The sequence below is a fragment of the Nanorana parkeri genome, unplaced genomic scaffold (genome assembly GCF_000935625.1).
Source record: "Nanorana parkeri isolate BGI_ZX_2015 unplaced genomic scaffold, ASM93562v1 scaffold659, whole genome shotgun sequence".
Classification (NCBI taxonomy): Eukaryota; Metazoa; Chordata; class Amphibia; order Anura; family Dicroglossidae; genus Nanorana; species Nanorana parkeri.
Genome location: NW_017306927.1, coordinates 622,562 through 640,595, shown reverse-complemented (window position 1 = coordinate 640,595; position 18,034 = coordinate 622,562). Strand labels below are relative to the sequence as shown.

Here is an 18,034-nt window from a genome sequence, read left to right as displayed (position 1 = left end):
AATCTGTGCTATTCCAAAGAATTATTATAAAATATTCCTTAGATCTTCTAGCAGGGCTGGACAAATCCCAGGAGCCAGGTAGCCAAGGTTCCGTAAAATTTACAGCTGGTGCCCAACTTTCGAGGTTTTATCTAGTTGCCAATAGAGTTGGCTCCTAAAAAAATATTCTGCTGGCTCCTGGATTAGACAGACTGCCTCTAAATTCCGCTCTTCAAAAGACCCACTGCTTTCCAGCTTCCTCGTCAACTCCTCCTATGCTCGCCTCCAGGACTTCTCGAGTCTCTCCCAACCTCTGGAACTGTTTACCCCAACCTGTCCGTCTATCTCCCAATCTGACTGCCTTTAGGCGATCCCTTAAGACTCATCTCTTCAGGGAAGCCTATCCCACCTCAACCTAACCACTCAACCATCCCACACAGTTACCTCCTCATGTATCACTTGCCCCTCCCTTTTTAGATTGTAAGCCCTCAGGGACAGGGCCCTCCTTACCATCTTGTCTCGAATTGTATTGTAATTGTAATGTCTTCCTTGTATAGTAAAGCGCTGCACAAACTGTTGGCGCTATATACATCCTGTAGAGTAATAATAATAATAATTTCTCCACCGCTGCTGTAAGTGATAAGGTGACCTAAATCATTATAATTGTGTTATACAAGGTTTGGTTGAAAATGTTCTTTTAAAGACATCTTGAGGGGAATTTATAAAAACTGGAGCAGACAAAATCTGGAGCAGCTGTACATGACAACCAATCAGCATCCACTTTTCATTTTCAAACCTTAACTGAACAAACTGAAGAGAGAAGCTGATTGGTTGCCAGAGGCAACTGCTCCACATTTTGTCTGCTCCGGTTTTGATCAATTCCCCCCATATGCATTTCTCAGCAATGTAAATTATAATACAGCTAGGGCTGCAACCGACTAATCGATAATTAAAATAGGTGTCAAGTTATCGATTATGAAAATAATCATTAGTTGCATCCTTAGATACAGCTCAGTCGTCACTAGCTCGTTCATTGATTACTCTTGATAGTCGGCATCAATGTGGGAGGCAGCAATGGTTGCGCAAGTCCATGCTCGAGCTGTACTGCCTTTTCCGTTAGCTTTGTAATGTTTCATCATGACACACATTGTAGAGACACGCACAGCTGTTGGGATGACTGCCTACCATGCCATCTCCTGTTATTATTGCTGACGTGTTCAACATCTTAGAACGGCAATAAAATGAATCTGTCACATCAGGCAGAATCACGGTGTGGAATAGCAGACTGAAAAAATGCAGAAAACCTTTTTTGTATTTTTCCAACCAAGAGTTTTGTGACTTTTATTTAAATCAACTATGTAGCCATAAAGCTGCTCAGAAGATACAATCAAGTTAAATTAGGAAAGGGGGTTAGGAATCTTCACCCAATAAATTGTAACTTTGTTCACTGTGATCATGTGCTGATAAAACAAAACAAAAAAACTTTTTACATAATTGGATAATTGAAGTGAATCGTCACTCATTTTATTGAGTGAGGATACCCAATTTTTCTGAAAAAATGCTGTAACGTAAGAATGCTTTAAAAAAAAAAAATATTTTGTATTTATTTTTATCAATTTACAAAGTGAGCGAACAGAAGAAAAATCTAAATCAAATCAATATTTGGTGCGACTGCCCTTTGGCTTTAAACCAGCATCAATTCTTACACTTGTACAAAGTCAGAGATTTTGTAGGATTAAGCTGGCCATACACCTTACAATTATGTGCAGATTTTCTATGGTCAGATGGAAAAGGTGCAACAGATTCCTTAACTGTGTGGATGGAGTAATCTCCACCTGGGCCAAGCCAGTATCTTGTTAGTCGGCCCCGGTGGCTCCCAAAATACCTGATCAGTCTGATTGGATGCAGGCATTGTTCAGGTGTTTTGAGAGCCGGCGGGGCCGACTAGCAAGATACTGAAGCTTGGCCCAGTGGGAGATTCCTCTATCTACATAGTTAAGTGTAGATGGAGGAATCTGTTGCACTTTTTCCATCTGACCAGAGAAAATCTGCAGATAATTGTAAGGTGTATGGGCAGCTTTTAAGGTGCCCGTACACCTTACAACCATCGCAAGACTTTTGCTAATTAAAAGCTTGTACGATCTGCCCATCTTGGACAGGCAGATCGTACTTGCGATCATCGCAAGCCCGCCCCCCCTGAGGGGCGGGCTTGCGATGACTGCAAACAGGTTCCTTGCAAGTCTGGGGCTACATTTCTGCAATGGAGTTGGAGATTTGGTCAGGATCAATGGTGTCCTCAATGTTGAGAAATACAAGCAGATACGTATCCATCATGCCATACCATCAAGGATGCGTGTGATTGGCCCCAAATGTATTCTGCAGCAGGATGATGACCCCAAACATACAGCCGAAGTCATTCAGAACTATCTTCAGGGTAAAGCAAAGAGTCCTGGAAGTGATGGTTTGGCCCCCCACAGAGCCCTGATCTCAACATCATTGAGTCTGACTGTGGTCACACCAAATATTAATTTTGATTTCTGGATTTCTCTTCTGTTCATTTACTTTCCATTTTGTTAATTGATCCAAATAAACTATTTTAAACTTATTTCTGAAAGCATTCTTACTTTACAAAATGTTTTCACACCTGCCTACCACTTTTGCACAGTACTGTATATTATGTCGTATCGTGCTTCACGACCAATAAACCACCTGGACAGAACTGTTGTCTTATCATGTACATGCTCTAAAATGGGCACTGCTGATTGGCATGCCTGTGCAGACTGCATGTAGACAACCTCAGGCAACTAATGTGTATTATACACAAACCTGTTTGAGTATAACTTTTTTTTTCTGTATTTTCTTTCATTCATAGATACAGACATTTCACGTAGATGCACCATGCAAAACAATAGAAGACCTTACAAGCGGTGTAGCAATGGCCATGGTCCTTCAAAAAATGTAAGAAAATGTATTTGAATGTAGGCATGATAGAAAGTTTTACCCTTTTTTTTTTTTTCTGGAACAATTTGACTTTATTTTCTCTTTAACAGTGACGCAGCATACTTTGATGAAAACTGGTTAAACAGGATTAAAACGGACGTGGGAGACAACTGGAGGCTCAAGGTACTGCTCATTTTAGACCACTATTTTCTTGACAGATTATAGTTCAGATGCATGGTGGGATTTGTAATTTAACCACAGCTGGCGTGCTGAAGTTTGGCTATCCATATTTTATAGTAATTTAGGGCTGGGAAAAAAAAAATCAGATAACTGATGTACCTAAAACATTTACAGCTGAAGCATAAGGGGCCGTTCACACCAGACACCATGCATTATGGCCCGATTCTGGCTGGAGCGCACTGGATCGCATTGCGGCCGGCTCACTTTGTTGTGGAGCGGGAGGGGGCGTGGCAGTGTATTGAAGTGAATGGCATCGCAGCCACTCCGGCCCCAATCGGCTGCACGGAAATGTGTGGCTCATCAATGTCAGCGGTCTGGTCCGGTCATAAAAAATAGTGCTTGCAGCATTTTTTCTGACCGGACCGTAGGTATTGATGTGCCTTGCGTTCCTTTGCGGCTGATCGTATTGCGGCCGGAGGGCGTGGCTATGGGGCCATTGAGGTCAGTGCACCGCCACTCCCCCTCCCTGCCCCACAACAAAGTGAGCTGGCCGCAATACGATCCAGTGTGTCTGGCCAGAATCGGACCGGAATGCACTGTCTGGTGTGAACGGGCCCTAACTTTAAAAAAATTAGTAAATATTAATTGGATTAATATGTAAATCTGAAATGGGGAGGAGTGAAACAGGACTGCAGGATCTCTTACCTTTTGTCCAACTTCCACAATTAAAACCAGTTTTCGTTTTATCTGAGGCCTTATATGTAAGGGTTCGTTGCCACCATATGCTGAATGCGTGGACATGAGAAAATCCACTGGCTAAAAGTCCTTCAAGCATGCATTTTGGGTGTTTTGACCTGCAATTTGCCATCCAAATCAATTCATATGTAGTATTTAAAAAAACACTATGCAATATGTCATTGCAAGGCAAGATATGTCAAATCAACATGTTTTCTGGTGTGCACCAACCCTTTACAGTGTTATAAAAGTATACTGGTCGACATCCTAAAGTCAATATTTGTTGTTGTTTGTATATTTGGATGGACTAATTTAAGGTGATAATAAATGTAGGCGTTAAATGTTAAAAATGCATTCCGGTACCCTATTAATAAATATGTATCTTATTTGTGTATCACTGGGCTGTAGATCCTCAAATCATCTCTGAATTGGTGCTGACACTGTCCTTCCTTCTGGAGGGTGGCTACTTTTTGTTCCCCATGGTCCCTGTGTGTGTTGTAAAGTAGCCACCACTCCAAGATCACTCCTGTGATGGACTACAATCTCACTTTCACTATACTCATTTGTATTGAGACTGTAGTCTCAATAAAAATGGAGTGGTGGCTACTTTACAACACACAGGGACCATGGGGAACAAAAGTAGCCACCCTCCAGAAGGAAGGACAGTGTCAGCACCAATTCAGAGATGATTTGAGGATCTACAGCCGAGTGATACACAAATAAGATACATTATTAGGGTACCAGAATGCATTTTTAAGATTTAACTCCTGAGTTTAGTGTCACTTTAAAGCTACTTATAAGTATCACAGGTGCTGAATGCTGGCCAACCATGCAGCTGATTAGGCAGCTAGACCTATCAAGTGACGATACCTCTAGTCTTGCAGTAATCTATTTTCTTGCCTACGTATAGTGCTGAGGTTTAGCCAAAGGTTTTATATTCAAATCAACATGTGTTGTCCTTTTTGTCCTTGGACTTCTGTACATGAGTGTTAAACCTATTAATTGTACAAGCTGAAGTACTAGGTTTTACTGGAAGGTAGTTCTGACACTGGCTAAAGATTTAGTGGAGTTTCTACACTCTGCAGTCTAAAATGTTGACTGGCTGGCAAACCCTGCTAGTAAACCAGCCATGCAGCATGTGATCTTGTATTACTCATCGTATGTTTAGACTTCCTGGGCTTTTATCCTCACTTTTGTGTGCTGCTGATTCTAGACGCTCTAGTTTTCCTTGCATTATTTGTTGGAGTTTAACCTATTGTCTTTTTGCAGACCAGTAATCTAAAGAAGATTTTAAAGGGTATTTTGGACTACAATCATGAGGTAAATGCTGAAAGGAGAAAAAAATGTACATTTATTGTGCTATTAAAGTGTGCATATATTGAGAGCTGTGGTTTTATTGCCTCCGCTTCTTTTGGTTATGTATTCTGATCACATAAGTCATGTTTCTATTGACTTATTTGTTAAGGTTGCAAGCTGTAATATGCTGGGGAGCTTTTTGTATATTATTTTTTTCCCACGTTCAGTTACAGAATTGACGAAGCTCTAAAACTGAATTATTTTGTAAGCTGTTGAGGTAAAGTTTTAACATCTGAGGAGATGCAATATACCTGGCACGATCGTAGCATTGTCCAGTCGTGTGGTTAATTCCCCTGCAGCCTTCTAGCATAGCTTATGACATACTATTGATTCACATTTTGCAATCAGTCGCAGGTGATTTTGTGTTTAATTCCATCATAAATTACTGTGTGCCTTAAGGTGCACATACACTGTGCGATTCTCGTACGAGAATCGCGGGAAATCCCGCCATCGTACGATAATTGTACAGTGTATGGAAGGCGTGCGACCATTTCTACTGTACTGTCTCACGTCTTCTGTCGAACAAGCAGGCTTGAAAACCCGCTGAGAATCGTACGATTCTCGTTGGGTTAGTGGCCTGCTTCTTCGACAACTGCCGAACGGGCCGGTGTGCGCACGTGCACACTGCCGTTTGCAGTGATCGGAAGCCCTTCCCTCACTGCGGTCATCGGAGCGGGTGGGCTTTCGATCGCATGTACGATCTGCCTGTCCAAGATGAGCAGATCGTATAAGCTTACGACCATCGCAACACAAAAGTCTTGCGATGGTCGTAAGGTGTATGGGCACCTTTAAAGTGATCCTGCAAGCACAGTAATATTTATTTTTTTTCCTTATTACCATATTTTTGACACATTACCCGGTGCTTTTAGAGCACATAGGGAAATTCTCTTCAGCCTCTGGATCCTGAATTAGCTCACAAAGTAATATCCTTTCCACACTCTTATACACTGGGAGGAATTTGTGGATCTTGCTGATGAAACTTGCACAGACACAGGGATAGCCTACAACATCATGTGTTGATGAGCTACAACTAAATGCAAGGCAAGTGCTATCCACTTAGCGAACGTTCTTCTATTGCTGACTTGGCTACTGAGTCACTGACCTGCAATCAACATTCAGCCAGTTAAGGTAATAAAACTAGATCAGCATTATAGTCCTAGAGCCTTCACTCCCATCCGTACTACCATGACTGCGTTGTGATCTTTGCTGCACTTCCAACCTTGGAACTTTACATTTTCCGGTATGCAGCTCTGGTATGCATTTCAGGCCTGAAACGCATTAGTCATTTGATGGGCTGATACCAGGCCTGGCATAGGAGGCACACACATACTAGGGGCAATATAGGCAACAACAGCTTTGAAATTATTTAGAAATAGAAGCATGTAAGTGGACAACCAAATTCATTAATGATTTCCCCTTATTATTGCCAGCACTTTGAATGAAATAAATATATATATTATATAAAAGAGATTTTTTTACAAAAGCTGATTAAAATGTTATAGAAGACCAGTAATCTGCCTATAAGGCAAACACATGGCAAAGGACTAGTTACCAGCATTGCCTGTAGGCTCACTGCAGCTGATTTTTACCCCCATTACTGACTTACCATCTCTTGTTCTGCACTTTCTCTATGTGGAGACAGCCATCTTGCTAGAGGAAGGGGTTTGCTGCCTTGTGTTAGAGCTTCTCCCTCTGATAACTGCTTATCTGTTAACTAGTGGGTGAATACTCACTAAGCATCTGCATGTGCAGAAAGCACTGAGCCACAGAGTGAATGAATCAGGAGTAGGGAGATTCTTGTAGTTTCTCAGGTACAGCTTTCTTTCCAGTAAGAAGAACAATGAGCAGTACAGTTGTACGATTACCAAATCTCCCTCCAAATCTTGAGACCCCATTCTGAGCGATTTGTAGCGCGATTACCGCTCAAATATGAAGCTCAATGTAGCTCTTCCAATGCATTTAAATGATGATGTTCACATCTTGCAGCTCAATGTCGCTTGTAGCTGAAGCTTGTCCGTCGAACATGAGCTATTTTTTGGCGGATTTCAAGCAATTTGGCCCCAATAGACTTTGATAGACTGCCAAAAGAATGCTACGTAGTGAGACAAAATGTGCACTGTAGCTCAAAGTCGATCAGCTCAAATGAGCGCTGAAAAAGCGCTTTTTTTCTTGTAGCTCAGTGTGAATGGGGTCTAAGACTAGCAGCCTTCATACACTACATATCTGCCCAGGGCTTGAAAAATTTTAGGGTGTCTCACCAGTCAGTAAAAAATGTCACCAGTCAGCATGACCGGACTATAGCCTTGCAATTTTATGTTAACTTTTTTTGGGAACAGACAGAGCTTTCTTTTGGTGGTATATAAAATCACCACTTTTTTACTATATAATGAAAAAATGGACAGTAAATTTTAAAAAACCCCCCAAAGTTTCCATACGTTATGTTATAAAACATCTATTCTTACCCATATTTTTGGTAAACTATAAAAGACGGGGTCACATCGGGTAAATAGACCCCAAACATGTCGAGCCTTAAAATTGCGTGCGCCTGCAAAATCGCAAAAATTGGCCATAGGCGACGCTTAAAACGCTTTTACCGCTCAGCAGTTTAGTGTTTAGTGATTAATGGCCCTAAAATTATTGCTCACACTCCGACGTTCACGGTTATATGTAACGTGCTGCACAATAGGCGCAATCGTTGTTTTCGCATGTAGGCGCACCCGACGCATATCTGCATGTGTATGTGGGGGACTTTAAAAAAATGTTTTTTTCTGTTTTAATTTTTTTAATGTGCTTCTTTATTTTTTTTTATGATTCTTTAAATTTTTGTATTACTTCTTTTTTTTTTTACACAACTTTATTGCTAACACATGGGGGGATAAGAAGTCCCCTATGTGATAGCCAGTTTACATGACAGGTCTTCTTTATGAAGACATCAGGGGTCTCCAAGACCCCTAATGCCATCTAGGGACCTGCAGAGAAGTTGATGAAGCAGAGATCTGCTTCATCAGCTTCTGTAGCTGGAGAGCGACACTGAATGCCGGAAGTGATGTAATAGAATCACTTGTAATATACATCACTTCCTGCATTCGGGGACTGAGAGGAGATCAAAGGGAGATTGTGTACCGATCTCTCTTTGATCTCCTGTGACAGAGCCGTGCCGGTCCCGGCCACATCGGGCACAGCGGATCTCTGCAGCGGCAGTGACAGCTGCTGTTAATATAAGCGATCGGGAGTCTCGAGACGCTCGATCGCTTGAATGTAAAGCTCCCGGCCGGCCGTGTAATTACAACGGCTGGCTGGGAAGCTGCTCATCGGGCTCCGCCGTCCTCTCGTCACAGACGAACGGCCAAGTGTATTTTTCAAGCCCTGTATATGCCCTATATATTCTGTAGTTTAGTCTGCAAACTTCCAAAAGCATTTGAGGGTCATATGATATTTGGAGCTATAATAAGAGGAATTGATCTATGGTAGACATCCATACTATCTATGTTTACATTATGGAAAGAGAGAAAAGAAAAGTTATACTGTGCATGTCTGCCATTTAATCAGGAAAAATAGATTTTGCAAAGCAGTTTTTATTGGTAAGCCACCTTGTGGGGCCCTCAAGTCTTATGAATGTGCTGGTCTTATTACATTTTTAATTGAAAGACTGTCACCTTAATAATATGAGATTCATGTGTTTTATAGATTTTGGGACATCAGATCAATGATTTCACACCTCCAGATGTCAATTTGGTTGGAGAACATTCCGATGCCTCAGAACTTGGAAGAATGTTGCAGCTAATTTTAGGCTGTGCCGTAAAATGCGAACAAAAGCAAGGTAATGCTTTGCTGCGTTTTTAAACCTTTATCCTTTGATAAAATTACATATTGTAAAAAGTACCGTATTTTGAACTCCATAAGGCGCACCGGTACATAAGACGCAGGCCGTTTCTGTCATAGTTTCTGTGACAGAAGCTGCAGTAAGTGACAGCTGAGACAGGTGGCGCTGTGATTACAGCGCCACGGTCTCAGTGATCACACAGAGCAGACGAAGAACGGACGTTCTTCGTCTGCTCTAGGGGCTCTATGGTGAGCTGCTATCCCGTGGTCACGGGTCCCCCAGAGGAGCGGGGGACCCGAAAACCGCGGCGGTTGTCGAGGGCGCTGCCGCTCGGTTTTAATACAAGTGATCTGAATAGATCACTTGTATTAAACGAGCGCGGGCTTCCACTGTACATTTAGCTCTGCTTTAGCAGGGCTAAATGTACAAAAAACTAGGGATTCGCTCCACAAGACGCACAAACATTTCCCCCGCCTTTTTTTTTTCTTCATTTGAAGACCAGTTTTGTAAATTTTGTTTGTTTCTTTGTTTTGGCAGTGGTAGCTGATATAATTGCATTGTAACTAGATTTCATTTCATAGTAACTATTGCATCAGGTAAGTTGTGGAAAATATGGAAAAATGTACGCGTCTTTCTAAGATAGGAAAACTGTTACCAGCTCATTATAGTTCATATGGTGACATTTTTATTAACCACTTCAGAACTAGTGTGCCTTTACCTTTTATTGGACCTGACCAATTTTTACTTCTCTAAAGCTGGCCATATACTTCTCCTATTTTTTTTTTCACTGAACCTGTGGGCTAAACGGAAAAAAAATAAGAGAAGATTCCTCCATCAATGCTACGATACCTGAACAAAACGGCAGCTCCTTGGCTGCTGGCTCTGTTTGTACGAAGATTTTCGGACCAGCTCCTTTTTGTTTAGCTGATCGAAGGATGTCGGCTGAAAGGGTGCCGACAGCAACACCCACTGTGCGAATGTCGCACAGGGTATGGCCACCTTAAGGGCCTATTGGTTAAGCAATAGCTTTACCGTTCCTTTTACTGCTGAAGAAAAAATAGTGCTCTGAGGTAACCCTGAAATAAACATAATAAAACAAACCAAACAAAAATGGTAATAAATGGAATAAAATTGAGGGAAAGTAACTTGGCTAATAAATGGTAGAAACTGCTTAAAGTGTAAACAACAATGATATTCTCTTATTTGCTCCATTTTGGTCTGTTTAAATGTACCATTGAAAGCATTTGTTATATATGCTTAGTAATTGCAAAACAATACCTGCTCATCCTTCCACAAATCCAGCGAACTATGACTATGCTGTACTAAAAATGCAAGCAGTGTTATCAGCCTTGTCCAGTCCCCCTCTGTGAATTACAGAACACCTCTCTGATATGTTATAAAGAGGAGAAGGTTTTTTTTTTTGTAGTCCTAGGATGACAACGCTGCTCCTTCATATAAGAACATTTGTGAGTGAGCACACTTGGAGAGGAAGTGTGTTACTGGCAAGATGACTAGGTTCAGAAAGTAAAAAAAAAGCCTGAGAGAAAAAAAACTAATGCAACCACTACATCTATCAAAATTTCGTTCTTGGGTTTAGAGAAACTTAAATTTGGGTTAAAGTGAATTTAATTAGGATACAATATTTAATTAGACGAAACCTGTCATGAGAGATACATGGAGGCCGCTGTTGCTGATTGCCTGGCTAACATGTTGTTTTTGGGGGTTTTTTGCACATCAAATCGTTAACCCAGAATCCAGATCTTGATCTGCATAATTGTTCTGAATCACGTAAGTTACTTTAAGTCTCAGACCTGGAAAAAACACTTAGACAAGGACTTCTTTCAGACTTTCATTATCTGCATATTTGTTCTGGGTCAGTAATTTAAATAGCCAGCAGGCTACATTAACACTGTATTGCCAAAAGTATTGGGACGCCTGCCTTTACATGCACATGAACTTTAATGTCATCCCAGTCTTAGTCCGTAGGGTTTAATATTGAGTTGGCCCAGCCTTTGCCGCTATAACTGCTTCAACTCTTCTGGGAAGGCGTCCACAAGATTTAGGAGTGTGTCTATGGGAATGTTTGACAATTCTTCCAGAAGCACATTTGTGAGGTCAGGTGTGTGTGTGTGTGTGTGTGTGTGTGTCAGATGTCTGTCAGATGTCTGTATACAAGCTACTCTCCCTTTGCAAGGCAAGTAGGTAAATTATTGGATTGCCCCGTCCTTCATTTTTAAACAGTGTCATATTTCCCTTTTAATTAGGAATAGTTCGTCAGTTTTATTTTTTAATTAATTTCACATGCCCATATTCTACTTCCAGAGTATATTCAGACCATCATGATGATGGAAGAATCTGTGCAACATATGGTGATGACTGCAATCCAAGAGGTAAGCTTATAAAACACACACTTGATCCATTCGAAGTTATTTATTGGAAAAAATATTATCCTATCGTTGCCTGCTGGCCTTCTGATTATTTAAAAAATCTGACAAAACACGATGCTTTACATTATAGCTAGTAGCAGTTGGTCACATTCAACTGGACTTGTTCTGTAATGTTGAAGACATTTAATTGCTTATGCAAGTCCCTTCTTTAGTTCTGATAAGATACCCCAGCATGAAAGATGACATCTACATCAGACTAGAACTGCCATCCCTAAATAGACGTAGGGGCCTTCCACACCATACGTCACTCACATATTATGCTTTTTTTTTTTTTTTTTTTTATAATTTCTTTACCAGGAGATTAAAAACAATTCACACATTCAGCCATGTAACTAGAACAATCAACACATGTCCTAGACCTGAAGACACCACAGAATTGGATTAGGAAATTAGAACAGGGCGATTCCACAAACTTTCACACCTCCCCTCATGTATGTGTCCTTTATTCAGGTCATGATATAGCTAGTAGTAGTTAGCCACATTCAACCAGACTTGTTCGGTAATGTTAAAGATGTTTCAAAGCTTATCCAATTCACTTCTTCAGTTGAGTGTCCGAAAACATACCCCAACATTTATATCCACCCGGGTAACACAGACACCTTAATCCAATTACCTCATGGAATATGTAGCTGTTGACTGTCCAAGAACAGGATGGGAGGTGTAAAAGTTGAGAAACCCCCCTCTTCTGGTCACATAATCCCATCCTTGGGGTCAGAAAGGCTTCATAGGTGTTAATCCGTTACATGACTTAAGGTGTGAATTGTTGTCAAAACACTCAGTTGAAATGAAGACGTGGCCACGAAACATCTTCAACATTACAACATTACAGGACAAGTCCAGTTAAATGTTACTACTAAGCTATTCAGTGACCTGGCTAAATCAGAACCTTAAAGGAGAACTATGAGATGAGTGCTTTTCACTCACCTCATAGTTCTACCCGACCTGTGACAATGAGACTGTCACAGGTCGGCTCAGTAGATCGGGAGGTGAGCGAACACATACCGGGTTCGCTCGCCTCTCGATCCTGTCACGGCTCTCTGCCGTGACAGGGGGAGGGGCTGGATTCCCCTTTCCCTGCTCCGATCTGCCAGCGCTGACTGGTGGAACGGACGGGGGAGGGGGCGGGTACAGCTGGCTCCGCCTCTAGATAGGCAAAGCCAGCTGTCACTTGCGCAGCTGGGCGGATGCCGTCATCTAAGTCGGGATCCGCTCCGGCTGCGGTGTCTCAGTATACTGAGCTTAGGGTAACGGGAGGACGCTAGTTTGTGTCCTCCCGTTACCCTAAGGAGAACTATGGGGAAAAACACTGACCCCATAGTTCTCCTTTTAACAGACATATTAACATTAGCAGATGTAACCAGGTTAAAAATAAATGTTTTTTTGGAAGTGTACCTGACTAAACATTTTACTTGTGTCTTCCTGGCACGATACTGAAATAAAAGCGTATCCACATAAAGGAATATGTTTTGCCCTTAGTATCCAGTCAAACCAAGTGAGACCTACTACCAGCAATTATTTTTCCTACACTGTAAATAGTGCCATCCTTTCCATCTTTGACCATCCTTTCCTTGCGCATTTAGCATGTATTATAATTCAGGGCCCTCAAGGCCACAGCCCTGGCTAAGCTCTCACCTTCCCATATTGGCTACATGCTGCTGCCTCAATAATGTATGCCATTCCTCCTTGTTTTCTTAAAGGCTATGTCATGTGAATGTGTGCGTGAATTGAACATGCTGCTTTGAATTAATTTGCATGATTAGTAAAAAAAAAATCCTTTTAATGTTAGAGCCTGGTGTTCATTAACTCTCTTTGACCTTTTTGCAGCTAATGAGCAAAGAAACACCAGTGTCAATAGGAACAGATGCTTATGCTGAACTTGACCGACAGGTAACCCCTCTCTTTTTCACGCTAAAAGATACCAACTACTTGAACATAACTGCTCCAACTGTCAGCTCTTGACTAATTGATGATTCTTTCTGAATAGTTAAAGAAAATTACTGAGGAGCTCAATGAAGCCTTGGCAGCGAAGGAAGAAATTGCCCAACGGTGCCATGAACTAGATATGCAGGTTAGTATTTTAGCGCCAATGCTTTCTGGCTACAATATCAGCAACATTTTAAGTGATTTGATTCTACTCCTGATAAATCGAGTTTTATCTTTTCTTACTTTATTTTTTATTTTGACATTACTTATTCCTGGCCATTGTTTGGGCACATGATTATTTACAGTTGATAACTAATGATGATACATTGCTATATTTTCAGTTATTGCAAGGCTAGTGGGCATCAAAATATTGGCAAAAACGTTTACATTTGAAAGGTTTATCCTCCTAAAACTGATACCTGATTTATGGTGAAGTCTGGTGGGATGAATTTCCTACTAGCTTTTTACCTACAAGTTCCTAGCAGTCTCCATAAAGTATTTGCCTTTTAGCAGGCCATAGAACCCTGTCTGCACTGGCTGCTCCCACTATAATCAGAACAGCAATCCCTTCACTTCCTATAGAGCCGTGGTTCTCAACTGGTGGGTCGTGACCCAGAAGTGGGTCGCGACCCCATGTTCAGTGGGTCGCCGTGTGCCTTCCGCTGCATTAGGTGAGAGGCTCCTCAGTCTCTCCCTAGTGCAGCACTGTCAGTTCTTATACCGAGCAGCCATTCAAAATATGCTGCCCGGTGCAGAGTGTCATCTTGAGGTGGAGTGGGCTGGGGTATGGCCGCGAGGGAGCTCCATCCATACGTGCATTTACAGCTCCTTCGTGTTCCCTGTAGAGGTGCCTGGACAGGAGTGACATCACCTTCTGGCTCCTGGAACCTCTACAGGGTGTGCAAGGGAGCTGTGCAAGCAATGGATGGAGCTCCGTCACAGCACAGAAGCCCACACTTGACCCCAGGCTGAGGATCTACTCCAGTTCTTGTAAGGTAGAGAGACTGGGTGTGTCTTAAAAAAGAAAAAAAAATATATATTTTTTTAGAGTTTGTATGTGAGATTGTCTGTGGTTGTGTTGTGTGTTTTTGAGGACCTGTTTACACTAGTACAGTGCGTTAATCGCACAGTCCTGTATGAATAATGCACTGTACCCTGCAATCGCACATACCACATGTGTTGGTGTGGGAGGTGCGTCGCGTTGCCATTCATTTGAATGGCATCCCAAACGCACCTCCCACCCTTAATGACCAATTTCAAATGTGGGTCCTGAGGTTGCACAGGTTGAGAACCACTGCTATAGAGTTCATCTACCCCATATCTGTCCTTTCTTCTCTTGCCAAATACAGTGCAAAGTGCTCAAAAACGTACTGTATTCAAATTCTTTACATTATCAGGTACAGGTGGAGCATAGACGCCTCCTTTTAAAGCCAACTGCCTTAGGCCTAAACTGTGCACACACAAGCTTTACAGGAAAATCACATCTTGATAAGACCATTGGTATGATTGTTTCAAAGAAAGAATCCTATCTGTTAGAAATTAATTGCACTAAATGGAACAGTTGGGTTAGTAAACAATCATTTCCATTAAAAAGGAATAATCTATTCTTATAGGAAATTCAGTCAAACATGACCAAATAAACATTGCTTTTGTACTGTCAATTATTAGTTTCTGAGCAAATCTTTGATAATGTGCTTCTCATTACATGTATCACCACCTTTTTATGTTTTTGTTCAGATGTGATCTGCCAGATCAAAGGCTATCCATTTGAATTATGTGCCGTCAGTGAGGCCCCCTCACAATAGTTACTACATTTTGTTGCGCTGACTGATGAAATCTAAAACAGAATGTGACTGTGCACACCCAGTTATATATCAAATATTCTGGAAGGGAGCGTGTGACCCCTTTGTAATTGACATGGTAATGTAAATAGTCCTTGGAAATGAAGATCAAAATATCACTGCTGGTGTCCCCTAATGGAGATATCTGTGTACATCTTATTAAAACCTTAAAGAGGACCTTTACCTATATCTTAAAAATAACGGCACCTTTAGAAATATTTAGTAATCACAATCTACAAACAGATACCTCCTAAATTTTTGCAGACAATAGAATACCTTATTTTTCTTTTCCTCCCCATTCTTCTCACAGCGGCCATTTTCACTAAGGGCAGATTACTATATATCCTTTTTACTTCCTGGAATTATGGCACATGTGACTAGGACATGTGACCATGTACATCATCTCAGGGGAGGAAAATGCCTTTCCCTGAGATCTCATGAGGTTACAGATGGGATTTCCTAGCAATGTTCTGCTGCTGTAACCTTCCCAGGATGCAATGCTTGGGCATGATTACATCATTTGTGCCAAAGTGGACCAGGAAGTGGGGGAAAAAGAAATTGTAAGTAAAATAGAAATATTTTGTTTAGCTAATGAATGTAAGATGATTTCCTATCGGCATGCAGAACTTTATGCTGCTGTGATTTTTAGTAAAAGGAGGTAAAGGTCCACTTTAAGGAAACCTGTAGCAGGCTGGCTATTGTATACACCCACTGAGCAGAGGAGCGGAGCTGAGTGAGAACTTTCTCGCTCGGCTCCACTCCTCTGCTCAGTGGGTGTGTTTCAATAGACAGCCTGCTATTGGCTATTGCAATTTGAAATAGCCAATAGCAGGCTGGCTATTGCACCCACCCACTGAGCAGAGGAGCAGAGCTGAGAGAGAACTTACTGAGAGGCACCTACTGATGCCCGTGGGTGCTGGGTAACTGGGAGTTTACTGTACATTGCAGTTTGACATTACAGAATGTCTATCCCATATAGCAGATCATGATTGCAATTTACTTCTATAGGGTGTTTTTAGGAGATGCAGCAAAAGCATTATGCTACAGCTGTAAATATTTATAAATGTCTACTTCTATAATGAGGCAAACTGGGCAGCCTGTCTGTAAGGCAGTGTTTCTTTTCACTTGTATGATTGTATTATTTTGGTTGGTAATGACTTCTATCATTTGGGTACCAACCAAGCCAAAGGCCTTACCATTGGGAATGTAACTGCTTTTGTACTTTATCATAAGAGTCATGGGGGACATATTTATAAAGCTGTGAATGTGACTATTCCCAAACATTCACTGGTGGTACATCAATCACTGTCATTTAAAACATGGGTACCAGGAAGATCTCACCCACAGTGGGAATGTCATGTTCACTGCTTTATAAATATACGCTTTATTGTCACTCCACAGTAGGGGTGAGCTCGGGTTTGATTCGAACCAATGCTCATCCAAACCGAGAAGTTAGGCGTACGTGCACACACTCCGCACGGCGTCCCGAAGCGGCCATGCCAACCATGACACGCGGACGCCGGCGCATGCGCAGAGGCAATCAGGGAGAATTAGGGAGAATACGGCACACGCCCTGCTCACTCACTTGTTTAACTCAGCATGAGACCCCCGTCCTACAGGAAGGAAACGACAGAAGTCTATTCTGTATAGGAATTGCCTGCACCACTGGCACCCCTCATCTAGGAGATTTACTGCCAAACAGAGGGGTCATCCAGCCGGGAGAGGCTGAACCCGGATGGGACCGTAGGGAGGAATTGCAGAGAAGAACTTCGTGGCCTGGAGCGAGGACAAAAAGAGAACAGGTATCTAAGAGGGGGTCGGACCTTTATTCACTTGAGAAGGTGGTCCTGTGGGGTCAGAGGGGCGGAGCTGACCCCATCAGTATGCTGACATGAGGTGAGCCAGGAAAATAAGCTGTGGCCGGGGCTGTCCACACCCCACAGTAGCATGTACATAAATGGGCAGGATGCTAGTGACATAATTGACTTTATATGGCCATATTAGGTCAATGTAATTTACCAAATGTGGCCATACAAGGTCAATGGAGCTGGAGGTCAAAACCAGTTTACTGTGTATTTATCATGCATTGGTTTACAAAATGCAACTTACAAAAACTGTCTTGTAACTGTACAGAGAAAAAAGGATGTGTTGCCCTAAAAGAATGCATAGTTGTTTCTATAATCTATAAAGCACATTCTTCATTGTGGTGGTGTTGTTAGTAGTAGTAATAATTATCATAATATAATAACATATATTCTTTCAAGCTATACTCCACAGACATGAATGACCCAGAAAGTTACACAATTATACAAGAGATTATTCTTTGTTGCTGGAGAAAATACGTGTTGCTTGCATACCCGTAGGGTTATATGCCAGAGTTCTATTACTCTATTCTAAAAATAATTACGTTTGCTCTCGAAGATAAATATAGTAATGAAGCACAGTCAGGAGATCAGTGTGCAACCACCCATTACAAATAACGTATCAAGGCACAAGTATATTTATACCATAACTAAAATAACTATCCATAATTCTACAAAATTTGTAAAATGCTTTAACCTCTTGCCGTCCGCCCGTAGTAAAAAAACGGACGGACAGCACTTCAGCATTTGCGGGTTGCCCTCTCCAGACGGCAATTTTTTTCTGCTCGCGCGCGCCCCCTAGCGGGCACGCACGGGCAGAAAAGACCCGACCGTTGCACACACCCGTTGCCGGGTGTTTCACATATAGGCGATCAGCGGGTCCATAGCCCGGCGATCGCCTATATGTGCTCGTTCGCGGCACCATCACCCCCCACCATCACCCCCCCC

At 41.9% G+C, this 18,034-nt stretch overlaps 1 protein-coding gene across 3 annotated transcripts in view; it reads left to right on the top strand.

Moving 5' to 3' along the window:
• HOOK3 (hook microtubule tethering protein 3) overlaps nt 1-18,034 on the top strand; it is a 70,557-nt gene that overhangs the window by 16,913 nt on the left and 35,610 nt on the right. For all 3 annotated transcript variants that reach the window (XM_018563371.1, XM_018563370.1, XM_018563373.1), the window contains exons 2-8: nt 2,852-2,937; nt 3,030-3,102; nt 5,104-5,154; nt 8,878-9,010; nt 11,336-11,403; nt 13,285-13,347; nt 13,445-13,528. In XM_018563371.1, the coding sequence (XP_018418873.1) occupies nt 2,852-2,937; nt 3,030-3,102; nt 5,104-5,154; nt 8,878-9,010; nt 11,336-11,403; nt 13,285-13,347; nt 13,445-13,528 (558 nt within the window). The remainder of the gene's footprint in view (nt 1-2,851; nt 2,938-3,029; nt 3,103-5,103; nt 5,155-8,877; nt 9,011-11,335; nt 11,404-13,284; nt 13,348-13,444; nt 13,529-18,034) is intronic.